This window comes from Ptychodera flava, chromosome 10, assembly GCF_041260155.1.
Source record: "Ptychodera flava strain L36383 chromosome 10, AS_Pfla_20210202, whole genome shotgun sequence".
NCBI lineage: Eukaryota > Metazoa > Hemichordata > Enteropneusta > Ptychoderidae > Ptychodera > Ptychodera flava.
The window spans coordinates 3,391,224-3,409,205 of record NC_091937.1 but is presented as its reverse complement, the minus strand read 5'-3'; the positions used below and the strand labels follow the sequence as shown (position 1 = coordinate 3,409,205).

The following is a 17,982-nucleotide window of genomic DNA, read 5'->3' as shown; positions in this document are numbered from 1 at the left end:
AAAGGATAATGAATTTTGCACAAATGTGGTTGTTTTTTATCGGTGTTCATACCGTTTTCGGCGACTTTTGACCAAAATGAAAAAAAAATGAACTCAAGAAAGTGTCAGTCAAATATCAGCGCAAGCGCACTGGAAGTAGAAAGAATTGCACTAATTGATGGGGTTTCCGTGCATTTTATTTTACACGTATTTCGAGTTGAAGTAGAATATCTTGTCTCAAAAAGGTTTGCCGACATGAATACTCACTGATTCTACCCATTTTCGAGACCTACTCAAATCACATTGTCGATAACACAGTATCACAATAAAAAAAGGAGAAGTAAAGAATCGCACGTGTGACCTGTGTTGACCCCTAGAACATCGGTTTTACCTAATTCGCTTTCTCTAACGAAATGAATGAAGTGTAGCCCTAAAAGGACCTGAAGGCCTTTGTACAACAACGTAAATCAACTCCTGATTGAAATTACAATTGTATCCTGCAAGTCAGTTGTGTAAGCTATCCGGAATGTCCCCGGGAATGTCAAGACAGATTTCCGCAATATCAATGTCAAAGATGCCAAGGATTGTTGCGTCTTCCTGCCGAATGTCATATCAGTTCTAAACACAAGTACTGTTGTACGATCACTAAATGCGCAGAGCAGATGGTTGTCTTCACTTGCCGAACATATTGTTCTCTTCACGAGCTTTTCGTACACAATAGATCCAAGAACATGTTTTTCTCTGAGGGATATTTCTCATGGAATTTATTCCTACTGGTGAACACTTCTCGCAACTCGTATTTTCTTAGAGACATGTCAATTTAGACAAAAGTGTGGCATCTCCTTTATAGGGGAAAAACACCCTTGCAATCACTGTAAATGCTATCATCACAGAAACTAGACGGAGGATCCGTCGCTCGAGGGGACGGGGGGGGGGGGGGCAGAGAGAGCGCCCTCGAGCGACGGATCTTCCGGTCTACACAGAAACGTGTTGGTCAGCTAAAGTCACTGATTGATTTCGTATTCTGCAGTTGTTTTGTGTCACTTACTATTTTAGATTTTCCCGCCACAAAATGAATGTCTCTAATTATTGAAACCCTTCCGGTGTGATAATGGGATGTCCTAACAGCTTGGGTTTTAGACAATGGCAGTAATTTATTCGTGAACGATAGACCAAAGACATTTCATTTCGTATAGTTATCTTATAAAAGAACCAATTTCAGAGTTAAAAATCATAGATTAGTAAAGTCTTCGTTTTCATTGAAGGAAGACACTCATTTGCATTTAATCGGCGTACCCGTTTTCACCACGTATAGATATACTTATTTTGCATTTACGAATAAAGAACGCTGTTTCACAAGATTTGCCACTGCGCGTCGCCGTGGGTAATTTGCTAGCCCCAAAAAGCCAATTTTCCGTTCTGCCAGTTCCCATAGAAGACACCTTCCCGAGACACAGGACAAACACAAAACAAACCTAAGGACAAACTACGCATTAACCAGTTTATGAATTACACTTTAAAAATTTTGGTTCAGTTCTGCACTTTCTCTAGTTTCACACAAAGCTTGTCGAAGAGAATGCTGATGAATGCAAGAGGTTAAGAGAGCTTCGTAACATTTGTATTATGGTGACAGTTGACACGTTTTTCGAAAATAAAAGAAATAACTTTCTTTCCAGAGAAGTGACGTACCAAAGGCAACCAAAGTTATCAAGTAGTATGAGGCTTGAAAATCTGCACGTAAGAAAATCGTGTCAAGGCTTTGTAACAAGCTTTCAGGCGCTTTGTGGATTCTTTACACACACATACAGTTTTAATCGAGGAGTTTAGGTTTGAATAAAAATAGTATAAGAGTGGCATTTCCAAATTGTCTTATCGTTTGAACTGCCTAAGCAGGATATAATTATTATTATTATTGGCATGTGTAGTGTTTTCAGTAGATCTTATAAATGGAAATGCTACGTTAATCTCAGAAAATCTGTACTCTTAAAAATAATCCTTGATCCGTTCAAGCTTGTAACCTGTAGACCAAAATTTAAAATATTGATAGCAGGAAAAGTAACATCGTTCGCACGGCCTACCTTAGTGTTGATCAGTCACGTTCCAATCCTGCCTCTTTCGCGCGACTTCTACTAGTCAGGATGTCCCCTTGGACCCTAGTTGGAATCTGTCGGTATAAAAGTATGGGTAAATGCACAGAATTTTATATGCAAATGCAGGCTTGGTCTATTCTACATGAGATGAATAGACGATTTCCGTTATCGCGAGATCACGCGAGATTTTAATAATTGTACTTTGAAACAGGTTGACAGTCAAGTTAAGGGATGGACCATTAGACCTTGGGAGGGGGGTGGTCACATGAAATTGTGAAAATTTTTTTTTTACTATTGTAAATTTCTGAAATTTTTTTTTTCCAATTGAGATTAGCTGTGCAAATTTTTTTTTTCAGAGTAAATTTTCCGATTTATAATTTTTTTTAGTTCGTCGCTGTCTGAAGATAAAGAGGGCAAAGATGTGGTGCCAAGCACCACAAGCGGCCACGCAAGCGGTCACGGGGGGGGGGGTCAGGAGAGGGGTGTCCCCCTGCTGCTGTTGGAGCTTTTGAAAAATAGAGATTGAAATGGTGTTATTTGGTGGCACTTGGGGAGTATTTTTGCGGGGGGAGGTCAGGAGGGGTGTCCCCCTCCTGCCGTTGGAGCTTTTGAAAAATAGAGATTAAAATGGTGTTATTTGGTGGCACTTGGGGAGTATTTTGCGGGGGTGGTCAGGAGGGGGTGTCCCCCTTCTGCTGTTGGAGCTTTTGAAAAATAGAGATTAAAATGGTGTTATTTGGTGGCACCTGGGGAGTATTTTTGCGGGGGGGAGGTCAGGAGGGGGTGTCCCCCTCCTGCCGTTGGAGCTTTTGAAAAATAGAGATAAAATGGTGTTATTTGGTGGCACTTGGGGAGCATTTTTTTTGGATTACACATCTTCCTCTGAAACATGGTCTTCTTGCTCCTCAGTAGCTTCCTATAGTTTTGAAAATTGACTATTTTGGTTTCCTGGCTTCCCTTTCTACTGCGTGGTGAAATGCCTACATTCACCCCACCAAACATCATGCATATCTCATGATTTACAATTGATTTTGACAAGCTGAGAAGCTAAAATAAGCTAAATAATATAGTTAAATTTGCATATTTGTGTTATTAGAGCAATTGTTGCTTTTTTGATCAAAACATCTATTTCTCTGTAGCAGCATGTCCAAATTGATTGGATGTGTATAGATGTGTTGAAATTTCAATATTTGTCTTTTTAGGGCAATTTATGCCATTCATGGTCAAAAATCTGTATTCTCTGAAAGGGTTGTCCAATTTCTTTGAAATTTGCTACACAAAAACGATTATTCATGCAGATTTATTCAGTATTTGCTATCGAGAAACTTTCAAAGTTCAACCCTTTTGTGTGTTTTTGTGTTGGGATTTGTTGGATAGATGGCATTCTACGTAGTGGTATTGTTGAATGTTAAAACATGTGTTGCTGTTGTTTTTTGAGACTGTTTTTTTGAGAAAAAAGAATTGAAAATGCCTTTTTAAAAGCAAAATAATACATAATGACTTGATATGTTGTTTTATCATTATTGACGTGTTTCTACTTGTTCACCCATTCTTGCATTCATCATTGTAGTAAAATGCTGTGAAAAAAATGAAACTGATGTGCCCTGCATCTGTTTACCTTGATCTTAAAAGGCAAATACAACTTTCTGTCTTGACAACCATACCATAGTTTCAATGTTTTACCTAGTGTACCTGCTTGGTTTGTACGCAGGAAACAAGTAGAAAACAGGCTCTATAATTTCATAATTTTCAAGTGATCAGAATACAAAAGTCCTGAAAAGATAAGATAATTACAACTTCCAGTATAAGGGATACAGTCACTCTAAATGTATAAATTAAAATTAAAAATGTGCCAGGAGGATGTACTAAAAAATACAGAAAGTTGCTTTCTGTCGGTAAAATCTAAAAAAAATTCAAAATTTTAAAGACTTTGCAATTTTTTTTTACGCCTTTGTCTTCTTATTTATTTTTTTTTTTATTTTGCAAACTAGTTTGAAATTTTTTTTTTTTCCTAACTTTCTGCTCTGAAATTTTTTTTTCTGTTTTTGACCACCCCCTCCCAAGATCTAATGGTCCGTCCCTAACACAAGTCAGGCTTTGCTTGAATAGAACAGAATTTGTAATGTTGTAACTGTTATGTAATAGTTAACACTCTCGGCGATTTGTCCTGTGACACGCATTTTGACCTTTGTCGCGCAGACACTTCCTCTAGCAACTATATTGTCACGCGAAATCTCGGAGAGTCTAAAACGATTCGCTCCATGATTACCGATAAAGAAGTATCAATTCACGTTCTCTGCAATCTTTGAAAACGTCAATCAGAGTAGTAAAGGGACACTAGTTCTACCCATGGAGGTAGTACCTCTCTACTACCTCCATGTTCTACTCAAGCCAACAACTAGCTCTAGGGGGTACTAAAAACACGACAAAATACAAAGTTTACCGGCGATGAAGTTTCAGAAGTCTATCGATGGTGCATGAGATTTGTTTGGGCTTCTTTCACATAATATGTAGATGATACAGAAGCTGTTTTGCCAACAGTGAGGATTAAGACTAAAGAAAAAAAATCAACGTACACAAAAAAATCTGTGTGTCAAATAATGACCAGCTCTTCCAAAATAAACGTATGGCTTTGATCTAGTTAAGTTCCAATAGAAAAATCAAAGAAATAGATACTATTTTGGCAACAGTGAGGATTAATGTCTGACTACGAAATTCATGGCATTTTACAAAGAAGGTAGTTTGTTCCCGAATCAGCGCATCTAACCATGGAGGTATAAAGACGGACCCTAGATGACTTAGACTAGCCCACTAGTCGCTTGACGTTTGTTTTCCCCTTAATAAAGATTCCAAACTAATTATGTTGTCCGCTGTCTATTTTCCACACGTTTACCGCACCGCGACCTTTCTCTTTTCGTCTGTATGTTTACTTTACGCTGGAGTTGGGTTACCTCTCGGGGCCGGGCCTCGCGATCCTACGGCCTACGCGATCTCACGGCTTACGCGTTCACTCAACACACACTGTATCAACACGGAACAAATTTTGCTGAAATATACTTATTTTGTTTTGACATAATTAAGCCCATAGACTTGGAGCAAGTCTATAGATGACTGTGTACTCCAGAGTATGGTAATCGATCCGTATGTCTCGAAATATCCCCTGGATAGCGCGCCAATTTTAATTAAATTACCAAATGGAAGAATGCTCTAAAGTTGCCGACAGTGTGTTAATGAGCCCCAATAGAGTATACATCCATTTTCCCGCGCTTTTGTCCTTCGTTGTTCAGTTTGTTTGTGGTTGCACTGCACCCTGTAGACTTGGTTCAAATCTATGATTTTTGAATGTTTGAGTGGAGTGAACGCAATGATTTGTTTTTTGCTTTCATGTGAAACGCGCGCGTGAATGGACGCGATGAGTACGGTGAATGCTATACAGGGGAATTCCACCCGGAATCACAGCAGAAACTAACTCACTGTACTGCGCAGACTCAAAGGTAACGCATTCAATCGCTGGGAAAACATGGCCTGGGCTACCAAATTCCGAATAGGATTTTACGAAATAGGAGAGCCACACGAGAAACTTTTATAAATGATTTTATTTTTCAAAAATTCACCGACTTGCACCAAGTCTAAGTCAAAGCTTCTCATTACCATGGATTTGTAATCAGGCGAACGTCAGACGCCAAACGTCGCGCCATGACGCGACGCACGACCAAAATATTATCAGAATCTATAAATTTTTGCTTTGGGGCAAGCCATTTGTATTGCAACGGTGAGTAATCTAAAACTTTCTTTTCCGCCTTCCGGTTTGATTTTACCTCTTGTCTGCAAGCACAAATGTACTGAATTATCAAAACGATCGCTACGAAAATATAGCAGCAGAAACAGTAAATGTGTCCGAAATGATTTAGCCGAAACGTCCTGAGTCGGTAGATCGAAACGATTTTGCATCTAAAAATTCGTGGACGAAACGACTTGGGCAAAAAAAACACACACAAACACACACAAAAAATCTTGCTGCCCGTAAACTCCACATTGTCACACCGTGTAAGTTTCGAGTTCGGTGACAAAGAGTGTAGAAAAGTTTGGCTTATGGTGGCAAAAATTAAAGTACGCGCCGGGCAGTTACATGCAGCGTGAATAGCATGCGATAGCTGCTTTCCTGCTTACGAATCACATGGAGCACAGTTTTACTGCTTTCTCTTTGCATTGCACTTCTATTAAGTTAAATCTACAGTTTTATAAGATTATGTACGCAGACTGTGTATAAACCATTATCTTCAAATGAACAGATACTTTTCACAGCCGGCCAATTTTTGATCACACCAGTTTTTGCAGGCTGTCGGCTATTTTCGGCAATCCTGCAGTGACTATAGAAGGCGACCTTTTTAGAGTTTTAATCGACGAATTTTATTACAAAGTATCGATACAGCAGACCGAATTTGTAGTGGACAACTTGGGTAAATCCCCTTCAGCTTTGGCTGTTATAAGTTAGTGCAACATGTAACCAAATTTAAAAGCCAGTGTCACTTACCGCTACGATCTTTTCAAGACGCTACCAAAAGGTCTTCTGTGCCTTAGCGTGACTTTGCAGTGCTCTTTAAAGCTCAAGCAAAATGACCCAATTCAACATATATGTTAACCCATAGACTCTAGTTTTTCTCGAGGGTCTATAGTTAACCCCCCTCTTGACAAAATCTTCCCCTCCTTTCAATTTGTAATAGTATGCAAATTATTTCCTGTGATTACGTCATGACAAGTGATCGTGAAATAGAACTTGCAAAATGACCTACATGCAAACAATATACAGACGATAAAGGAACTTGTACTGCATAAATAAATGTACAGTGAAGCAAGCTGAATAACTTAACGCTTCAACGGAGATTGTTAAGACCTGTACCGCGGGCGGCGACGATTAATTGGTGCCCATACATACAGGGTTGCAACTATACTGCCTTTTCCAACGATATATACAGAACAAACTTTTCGTGACGGTCCTTGTTACAGGCAAATCTTTGGAAAGCGCATTGTATCAGGTACGTAAGTATGTAATATCTATTATTATATTTGATGAGACCCTTACGTCATGAAGTTATATAGGGTATTAGATGCCGTTGATAATAAAATCTGATGCTCGACCAGCTTAGGCCTCCCTGCCCCCTCTAAACAAAGGTTATTCTACGAAGAGGAAAAAAATCAATGACGTAAGCGTGATTCCTGTACTTCCTACAAATCCCGGATATCTGAACTAAAGATGTTTTCACTTCCTGGGAGATAAAACATTTTTAATAGATTTCTCGCGTAGAAAAATGCTGACACCTGTCAACCGCGAAAAACCGTGTCAGTCTTCACTTCACATTTATGTTTTCTCGGTAGTGCTTTGTCTTTTCTTCTCCTTGTATTTTGTTGCTATTCTGTTATCTATAAAGATGGAGGTAGAGTTACTCTCATAGCAAAGTCGCACTTCGCATCTTCGAACAGATGAATATTTCCTGTGTAGGTCTGTCGACTTGTATTCACAACTTGCGTTCTAGACAAGCTAGTTTGTTTTATAAGTTTTTTTTGTTGAGTCATAACGTGTTTTAGACGTATTTCACACTGATAATGACACAGTGTACTTGATTGGTCAATTTACATCACGTGATACTGCACTACTCCGCACAAATGCACATTATATCAATTTTAATTCGAAGATAAAATCAGGAAACGATGTTAATTTCTAATTCATGTATTTCGTAAGTCAGGAACATGACATGAGCAGAATTGCTGAGAGAACACACATTTCTCATCATTTTTAAAATCTATTTCAATTTTCTTTTCCATCGTGTTTCCATTGCCTTTCTCATTTGATATGAAGCATTACTCTTTGAGGAGAAACAATGGGGGAAAACAAACATCGATATTCATTATTCAATCAGTTGTTTCAGATTTCTCCGGAAAGGCACTTGCGTTGTATGTTCGGCTTTTCTTCACGAAATTTGGTAGAAATGTTTCGATTTCTTGCATCATCTTACGTAACCAACGAAAAGGCCGAATCCAAAAAAGTGGTTTGCAACAACACCACTCGAACTCTTTGATTATATAAGGCTTCTGATATTTAGCACATATGCGATAGTTTCCCTGGCAGGTCTTGATAACTAATGCGATAGTTTCCCTGGCATGTACACCTTCCTTTGATCTTCACTTGTAATTCTGAATGTCTTACGTAAGCGAATTCCAGTAAATGTTACTACAAGTATTTATGACATACTTTACCTGTGTTCGTGATGAGTTGTGTAACGCTTTATGCAGAATATGTAAAATCAAAAAAATCGTGAAAAACAACATCAGGTTAGGCAGAAAAAAGTTGACGTCATTTCCTCTTCTATTTTTATTTCTAATGTGACCGTTGTTGATCGTACAAATTAGTTTGGTAATTATGTTCAGTGCTTAACCCCAGGCTGATTTCCTTCCACTATTTATATTCAGCATTTCGTGTCGGATAGAATCAGGAAAATACTATATCAGTTTTCCCAAGCGGCAAATCCAAAGCTCAAATGTGATTTTTTTCCATAGACCCGCGAGAAAAGCACCTCGTATTGAATTGACCATTGCAACGGGCAAGAATTGAATGTCATGAAGTAGAGAAATGTGGCTCTGAGTGAGCGATGACGAAAAATTGCGAATGTTTATTCTTTGACCGTCAAAAACAAAACACTGTCAAATAGCCACCGCTAGTGTTAATGACAAATAAACCAGATATGTGACGTGAAGACGAATGTAAATAACCATACTGCCACAATTCGTGTCGAATGACCAAGGTGTGTTCAGACACAGACAAGAAGTGGGTCAGATAGTTCCACGACAATCGTGTCCATTGTGGTGCAAATTAATGCTAATAGCCTTATCAATGCCTCATTAGCATTAACTTGAAGCACAAATTTACGCGCGCGATCGTAATTGAACACACCTTGGTCATTAGAACTGTGGTAGTATTGTTCTATTGGACAAGTCACATTTGAGCTTTGGATTTTAAAACTTACTTCTGGGGGAAACTGATAGTATTTTCCGGGTTCTGCAAGAAAACTCCTACATACTCACACTTTTTAGTTTAATTTAAACACTTGGGAATATACAGATGACAACAGAAATTTTGCGGGACTTCATCTCACGCACTCCACATTTCACTGTGAGCACGCAGCTTGGAAATGGCAGCCTGGCCGGGACACTTTTGATAGGGCAAATGCATTAATTTGGAGGTACTATCTCGTCGGTCTATTCATGGAGGTAGCAGAGACTTCCATGGTCTATTCATGGAGGTAGTAGGAGTCCATTGGACAAGTCACATTTCAGCTTTGGCTTTTAAAACTTACTTGGGGAAAACTGATAGTATTTTCCAGGTGCTACAAGACTGCTCCTACAAGCTCACAATTTTTCCCTTGAAACACTAGGGAATATACAGATGACAACAGAAATGGTGTACCAACGTTTTTATCCGATATATCCTTGGAAAATTTTTTCCACTAACTCTGACTTTCTAAACTACAGCTAATTTCTAAACTTAGAACGCTATTTAGAAAGTGATAATTATCGTTTTTATCCGATATATCCTTGGAAGAAATTTTTCAACCTCAGGCCCGACTTTCTAAACTGCAGCTATTTTCTAAACTTAGAACGATGTTTAGAAAGTGATAATTATCGGTTTTTTTGCCGTGTTTATCGTTTTTAGCTAGTTTAGCTCTCGTAGGGAATACACGTAGTTTAGAAATGGCTTTCATGAAAAGACACAGCTCCGCACCTAACTCGCCCATTTACAGTCATTCTTTCAGGCCAAGTATCGATATCGGACGCGGACCCACTGTTCTCGCTGTGAAAGAAAACAAGAGTACCGATATGGAAAATGATCTTCATACATAAAAAAATGAAATGATGAAAAAGTAATAGTTTTTGGTCTTATATGACTAAGCTTCAATGTGGGTAGATATTGAACAATTTAAAGACTTTCATAGAATGATCATTTGGTCTCACCATATTACGATTTTCGTTGTTTAAGGCGAAACCGAAGGAGTCAAATTGCTAGGCAACGGTTGTTAAGCAGAATTAGTAAAATCGATGAAAGTGTAAGAATATTTATAAATTTGAGAGAAATCGTTAAAGTTCTGACCGACCTGACTCGAATGCGCGCACTTTCGATGACTGCGAACCGTTGACGTCATAGAAGTGCGCATTAGCACGACAGGATTTCAAAACGTTTAAACTCCCTCAGATTTGCTCAAATTTAACTGAACTTTCATTAGCTGACACTTGAGACACGTCCCCATAACCCCTAGCATGGATTTAGTTATCCATTGATGAAAATACATCTTTTGAAATTCCAAATGTCTAGGTACCTGTTAATTTCGTGTGATTTTTGACCGTTTTCTTCCTATATCTCGAAAACTGTTGCGATTTTTTACCCATGCATGCTTATCTGTATTTAATGCTATTGTATCTCAATACAGTGCCATATTTATGGATAGAATAAAATTGAGGTGACTTTAGACGTATTGAACGATTTCAAAACCACAAAGCTCAAACGTTCGTAGAAAACAAACTTAACTGTACCGTTTTGCTCGTGTGGAAGCTCGCGCGTTTGGAACTTTGCAAAACTTTGTAACTATTGAACGTATGAATCCTTAGCTATCGCCTTAAACTTGATCAAGTAGTGACAAACAGACGTTTCTACGATTCATTTGCACCAATGAAATTTTGTAGGTGAAAGGCATACATGAGATAATTTAAATGTCGTGGTCTGTTGGTGGGGATACGGGACTCCGTATCGGATGACGGAGAGTTTGACACCAAGTACCGGCCGCTCTCTCTATCGGATCCATGTACATTGATTTCGGTACCCGACAACGGCCACGACTCTGGGCTCATATAGGCAAGGTACTTTACGGTTCATTTGTCATCCCTTAACTCAAGCTTAATGGGTACCTCATCCTGTAAATGTGCAAAACATATTCGTTTGGTGATTGGTAAAAATGTAAAAAGAAAAAAAAAATGTTAAAACAGAACATCCTCACAAAGGGCAACTTTACTTGGACTTTCGGTTATTCTTCGGCGGCACGTCGCAAGAAAATTTTACTTTAGATACATCACAGTTTACGAGTAGATATCCGACATCTTCTTTTGCATCAAAGGATAATTGGGAAGAGGGGATATGATTCAACTATCACCCGCCGAAATTTAGCAATTTTTTACCAAAGAGAAAGAAGTTGAATCTTTTCAAAAATCACGCCATGCTCATTTGCATTTCTATAACGCCAACTGTGCAGTCTTGGCCAGTCTCTGCTACCTCCATTACAAAGTTTTGATGTCAATGTTCACATCTAGAATATCATTTCTCCTTATCTTAATGGGTGAAATTACATGATGTTTAATCGTATTTTTGGGAAGGAGTTGGCCTAAACCTTACATGAGTTTGAACAATGATATAGAAATTGTCTCCAGTGTATATCAAGTAATTTTTATCGCTGCAATATTCGATACCTGAAATAGATTTTTACCACCGAGGTCAGTGATAAAAATCTGATGTAGTCGACCAAATTTTCAAAATGGCGCTACCAGCCACATAAACACAAATGGAAGGAGATGTAAAGTTTCTAGTATAAGAGGATTTTCATACCAGATAAAAGCAAAAAAGAAATGCGAGTGAGGCACGAATGTCGTAATCTGATAGAAAACAATATTTCTAAGAGAATAAAGTTTGTTGATTATGAAATGGAAATAGTTACAGCATCGTGTTCCTTCCCCGCAATGTCGATCTTATACCCATAGTGCCATTCAACTGACCCCTTAGCACAAAGAAAAGAGCTATTTCAGGTAGTGAGAATTGTATTTGTTCTGTCAGCTTACGACATCCGTGCACCACGCCCGATTCCTTTTCTTGTCTTTGTATGACCTTCCCGCATTACATAAAAATTTACTCCAGCTTCTGCATTTGTGTGTGTTTGGCTTGTAGAAAAACGCCATCTGGTTGTCCACATAGGATACTTATGACTCACCTTATAGCTCAATTTATTCCACTGTTTTACTTATGATGTATTTTGCCGTTTTTTCTTTTCCTAGGTCAACTAGACTCAGTTCCACCTGCCATATTTCTTAGTAAGGACTACAGACGAGAATTTGTGAGGTGAGTGCGGCGATGTACTAGATGACAATTGTTTAAATTGTACATATTAGGCCATTTATTTGTTATTCCATCAAATATAACAACAGAAACGACATTTTATCAATTGAACCTATTACCGCCGTTTAACTACTTTCTGATAGGCAGTCATATGAGAAACATACAGAAGCCCTATTTTAAAAATAGGGAAATTTTTCTTGACTCAAATATTATCTTTTTCTAGGAAATTTTTGATAAGTATGCAAACATGTTACATTTGAAAGAATGTTAAATTCTCTATTTTTAATTATAAATCATTTTACCGGCATATTGCAATATTTCGTTGGAATACATTTTTAGGGTTATCGATCGAACAAAGTACGCTCAACTTGGAGACTGAATACTAAAGAGAAATTTATTTTCAAAACTTATGTAAAATATGAGCTAACAAAATATTGGCGGGAATATTCATACAATAATCGCTCTCTTTTGCTGTGGGTCACGGGCGGTAACCGACGGAATAATCACCAAATATGGAAATTAGGTGAATTGAAGTGGTAATAACGGTCTGTTCCGTAAGGACTTTTACGAAAGGTTCGATTCTATTGTATGTGATAGTGGATATATTAAGATTATTTGTCGAAAACAAGTGAGAAATATAACTTTTTATAATACATGACAGATTATTGACATATCAATGTTATGACTGACGCAAAGAGTGAAGAGATTCTGGCTTTTTAACACACGTGTTCATGACTTTCAGAGTTTCGAATCCTCGAGCAACACCTTTTTGAAAGACTTTGAAAAAATAGTGACTTCCCCATCGTCATCTGAAGGGGGGGGACAAGTCCAGGCCATAAAAGACATTTTATATGTAAGGACCATTAATATCAAAAGAAGTATGTTCACAACATTGAATCTCTAATTACCTATGACAAATTCCGTTTGTTTACTGCCAGTAGGACCATTTTGGACAACATACGATACACATTTCGTTGCTGGCATACTGAGAATAATTTCTTGGTTCCGAAAGAAAACCTTTCGATCAAGGTAAGTAACAACAAATATAATCATTTTCAAATTTTTCGGTTGATGACATCGCAGAATGCCAAATTCTAGTAAATCTTTGATAGAAATCCTTCGTTTGGAATTGCTTATTGGAAAAAGAGAGGTACGCTAGTAATTGCAGGTAATATCATGGTATTACTCCTACTTGGGATTTTGAGAGAGAGAGAGAGAGAGAGAGAGAGAGAGAGAGAGAGAGAGAGAGAGAGAGAGAGTTGAAGGCACTAATCTTATGCCGACGTTCCTATTGACTTGTAAAAGGCTCAGCGGGTTGAGAGAATAAATGTTCTCTCAGACAATTTAAATGTGTTCCATAACTAAAGTCGTCCGAGTAAAAATGAATACAAAAGTTATTGTTTAATAAAACTAACAGAATCATCTTTAAAATTATCAATGCTGCTGCATTAAAACATTCCATTGTATCAATAGTATGTATAAATTTATCAACAGAATCTGCATACTAAGTATCACTAATTTCTCCTAACAAGTTCTGTAGGATCTTTCCGACTACTGGTGACAGAGTTTGCATCAAATGGAAAATCCGGCAAAATTCGAAAAAACTGCAGAAGAGCCATCTTTAAAAATTTATTTTTCCCAAAGATATGCCGCAAGGGAAGACGAGTGAAAAACGCATTTTCGTCACAATCAGAAAACACCGGAATAAGAGTATCCTGGGGTTCGGTAAATGACAATGCGCCATGATTTGACTTGCAGTTTCTAATAAGTTCAACAATTGATGGATGGTAGCGATCGCCAGCGACTGGTCAGCCATACTGATAATATTGACGTTCGTTTCTTGTTTATCTTGCAGATTTAAATCGCAATAAACAGTTGGCAACAAAGGAAAAATGAACATCTCTTTGGAGAGCTTTGGTTTGAATCTCAGTCGGGGTGATCCTGTCTACAAACTGATAACAACTACTCCAGACATGACCAGAAATCCCGTTGGTACAGTCGCACGAGCCGCTCTGGTCAACAAGATGATTAGCTGTACACCAGGACAACATACAGAAGGATGGCCTCAGCCAGCAGGACAAACATTCCGTCAGATTTTCTTTCCCAACTACTCTTCAGTAGTATATGAAGGTGATGTCAATTCAGTAACAGGCCAATCTGACAACTTTTGGTCAGACTTCTCTGTTGCTGTACTATGTCAGTCCATGTATTATCAAACATCTGATATTCGTCAACAACTGGAAATAGCTAAGATAAATGAGAGTGTTAATTCCTCCAACAACACTTTGCAAGGTCATCTTACTAATTGGTACACGTATGTCATGTTCCACAATTTTATGAATTATCATGGTGATCTAGAAGATGCTAAGAAAGTTTATATTAATCAAATAAATAACACAGTCTGGGTGACTTATAAAATGAAACAGTATAACGATGGGACATGGGATAATCCAGATTGGGAGCTATTCCATCATTGGGTGAAGCTTAGTGCTCTTGGAGCATCTGTTGATGAGATAGCGAATGTGATTAACTCACTCAAAGGTAAAGGTCTGTATGTTTACCCAAATGTTGATGTTGGCACATGGCAACAATATGTTGTGTGGTACTCACCAGGGTCTATCAATCATAATGATATTGATCAGAGTGCACGAGATGGTGAACTGGCTACGGTTTCTACGCCTGTGATGGGTTCCCCAATGTCTTCATCCATGGCTGAAGAAAACTGCTTTGAGTTCACGGCTGATTCCCAACCAGGGAACTCATATCGGGAACTTCCATCATCATGTTGTTTTTCATCCAATACTAAAATTCTCATGAGTGATGGCTCTCTTAAAGAAATACAACACGTAGTACCAGGAGAGACTGTGCGAACACCAACAGGTGATCGAAAAGTTCTCATTATGTCTAGACCTCACCGAAGAGATCGTGTTCTCTATGGTGCGAATAGCCTTAATTTTCAATTTACTGACGGACACCCTTTTGTCAGTTCTGAACATGGGTCCATGAAGCCAACATATCTTGCTTATTCACCCCTTCAGCTTCTCCATAACGTGCCATTATTGGGATATAATGGCATAGGTAAACTTAAAGTAGGGTCACAATTATTTGGTCATAATTCTCAGAATATAAGAGTTGATTCATTGCAAACCTACCCGGTACGACACACGGATGAGTTTCTGTATGATGTTATTCTTGAGCCTGACCAAACATCTGGTACTTTCGAGTACTTTGCTGGCGATGGGAGGATTTTCCTTAATGTTGCTTCAGAAATATCGACGCTTAGACATAGCACTGACACTGAGCATTTAGCATTCCATGCCATGAAAGAGATGATTCACATGGCTTCGGGTGCCTTAAAAGATATGCTTAATGACAGTGAATATGGTATTTTCCTGAACAGGCTTCACAAAGTGTCCCGTAGGCTAGAGGCACACATTCTTACCTATACTCAAATATACCAACAGACAATCAAACCTCAAAAGAAGGCAATAAAATCTTCTGCTGTTGAAACCATTCTTGATTCAGTGGGTACTTTCACGGGTGACGGTACACATTACGACTTGGCAACAGGCACAGCCTATGCCTTTTTCACCCGGAAGCTATTTAACCAAATGGCATCATGGCTCAAGCTCGGTTTCCGTACCATACCTGAGTTTTCACACGGAGATACTCTTGCTGTATCTTTGCTTGATCTACAGGTTATCGCCTCCTCTTCTCCACTTCCTTTAAATCCTAATATTACTGTCCAGGTAGAAGGTCACTTTTCTGGTCATGTGAAGGCAGAGGGTTCTTGGACTCCTTTCGGAGGGAGGATCCATAAAATCCTTTACATTCCGGTCAACAGGCTCGAGGAAGGTTACCATGTGATTAAATTCCACATTAGGTCACCTGATGATGGTACAGTACACTTAACTGCATCTAGGCACTTCCTCCTACCGCTCCGCCATTCATATCATTACTTTCGCCTTCCCCTATTCAGTGCAGATGACAAAGAGCTTGGCTTTATCAATGTTGACATGAGGGCGTTATCAACACGTCACATTGTTGACGAAGAAGCTGGTGCTGGTCGCTGGAATGAGAACGACCAAGAAAACCTTGCTCATCTGATTGGAAGAGGTGGTGGTGAATTATTGACTGCATTCTGTAGAGAATTCTTAGTAAAATCACAGAGCAAGTAGTAGATTATGTCAAACGTGAGAAAAATCGGTTTGCAGTTACGTTAGATATTGACTAAAATGATTTCTGGTCTTTTTGATAAATATGGTTTCATTTGACGGACGTGGAGGTAAAAAGGCACAATCGTTATCATCCAGCAAATAATCAAATTGAAAGTTGTTGACTGATAGAGCTGCATGGAAAATCTGTGTTGTGAGAATGATTTTCGTCCTCGTAACAAGGAAAGGTTAAAAATATAATTGTAATATAATATAATTTTAATTTGGATTTCATAAAAACAAAGTTCTTTCTCCATTACAAGCTCATTTACCTTTCATAGCGAACTAGCCGACCCAGATTTGGTATAATGTGAGAGCGTCTTGGGTACTACATGTCCAAACTTTATCTTTGAGTGAGATTCAACCAGTTACTGACAACCTGTTTATGCCAGTAAGACCGTCCTAATTATTATTTAACACTCTGCATTTAAACTCTGCATTTGTTTGTACGTCTGAAGAATGCTGAGCTTCACCACAGTGTTATTTAGGAGGGACGCTACTAAGGGTAACACATCTCTAGATTTTCTTGAATTTTATTATTGATGTAGAGTACATTGTATACAGCTAAAATAAAGTGTGAAAAATAGGGGTCACGTGCACCGCACAGATTTTCGTATTACACAGAAACAAATCACCCAGAGTGAACCGATATTTTCAAATTCAAAATGGCGACTACCCCTATGTTAATACTATGGGCGAAAAATAAATTTTCGGAAAAAAAATCGATTTTCATAAAAGCAACACGGTAAAAAGTTCATTTACTATGCAAGCTTCAAAATTAATCCACACAAGCAGCATTTCAGCGAAGTGTTGTAAAAATGTGAGATTACAAAAAATGTGTCCCTCAGTAGCATCCTACGTTAATCATACAGTAATTCCTAAAAAGCTATATCCGTATGTAGATTGTATTACACCTCGTGTATTTTGTTAATTTTTATAATTCTGTTCTGTTTTCTCTACTCAGATAAACTTATAGTTGTATGATGTGTACCATGTAGCTATAGAACTCTCTAATTGTACCCATTATTTTAACAATTGTTTTCGTCTGCAAACAGAGGACGAGAGCACACACTATGAGTTACAATGCATAAGCCATGTCTAAACACATCATGCTAAGATGCGTGCTATGTTTTATGGCAGGTCTACGGAGTACTGTATCATTGTTATCTAGCCTTGCCTCAGCAATTTGATACTTAAACTTCTGAAATGTTATTTAAAGTAAAACTGAAATTTTCTTCTTACTTGAAGCGTACCAAACAAAGTATTTTGAGTAACTACAGGGGGTCGTATGAGGTTGTACCATGGGAATAAATGTATTTCCGTCTTCCCTGCTAATCTTCGATATTTTTCATGGAAGTATTAACAGAGATACTTCCACGATATTTCCAATAAAAAAACATGTATTACTACCTGATAACGGTCTTTTTCTTTGACCAGGATTTCGATTGCTTATCGTTTCAGGTGTTGACCTTATCAGGGCCTTATCAGAGGATTACGTCATTCGGTTGACAGTCTAGAACACAATTTACTATGTAGAAGAGAAATAAAG

The 17,982-nt window shown here is 38.2% G+C and overlaps 2 protein-coding genes across 14 annotated transcripts in view; one reads left to right on the top strand and one right to left on the bottom strand.

The window, feature by feature from the left end:
• Positions 1–6,768, bottom strand: part of LOC139141810 (uncharacterized) — a 23,019-nt gene extending 16,251 nt beyond the window's left edge. Inside the window, exons 1-2 of one of the 2 annotated variants that reach the window (XM_070711474.1) lie at positions 6,604–6,768; positions 2,058–2,143 (exon numbers count right to left, since the gene is read on the bottom strand). The gene's annotated coding sequence lies outside the window, so the exon portion shown is untranslated. The remainder of the gene's footprint in view (positions 1–2,057; positions 2,144–6,603) is intronic. The other variant, XM_070711475.1, reaches the window with a different exon arrangement.
• On the top strand, positions 5,656–17,982 carry LOC139141811 (uncharacterized). 12 transcript variants are annotated; one of them, XM_070711484.1, is made up of 4 exons: positions 5,656–5,841; positions 12,159–12,222; positions 13,161–13,248; positions 14,075–17,982. In XM_070711484.1, the coding sequence occupies exon 4, from the start codon at positions 14,112–14,114 to the stop codon at positions 16,395–16,397; it is 2,286 nt and encodes a 761-aa protein (XP_070567585.1). In that variant the 5' UTR covers positions 5,656–5,841; positions 12,159–12,222; positions 13,161–13,248; positions 14,075–14,111; the 3' UTR covers positions 16,398–17,982. The 12 variants fall into 12 exon arrangements, with proteins under 12 accessions (XP_070567585.1, XP_070567581.1, XP_070567588.1 ...); XM_070711480.1 differs by having other exon boundaries at positions 13,158–13,248; XM_070711477.1 differs by lacking the exon at positions 5,656–5,841 and adding an exon at positions 6,864–7,105.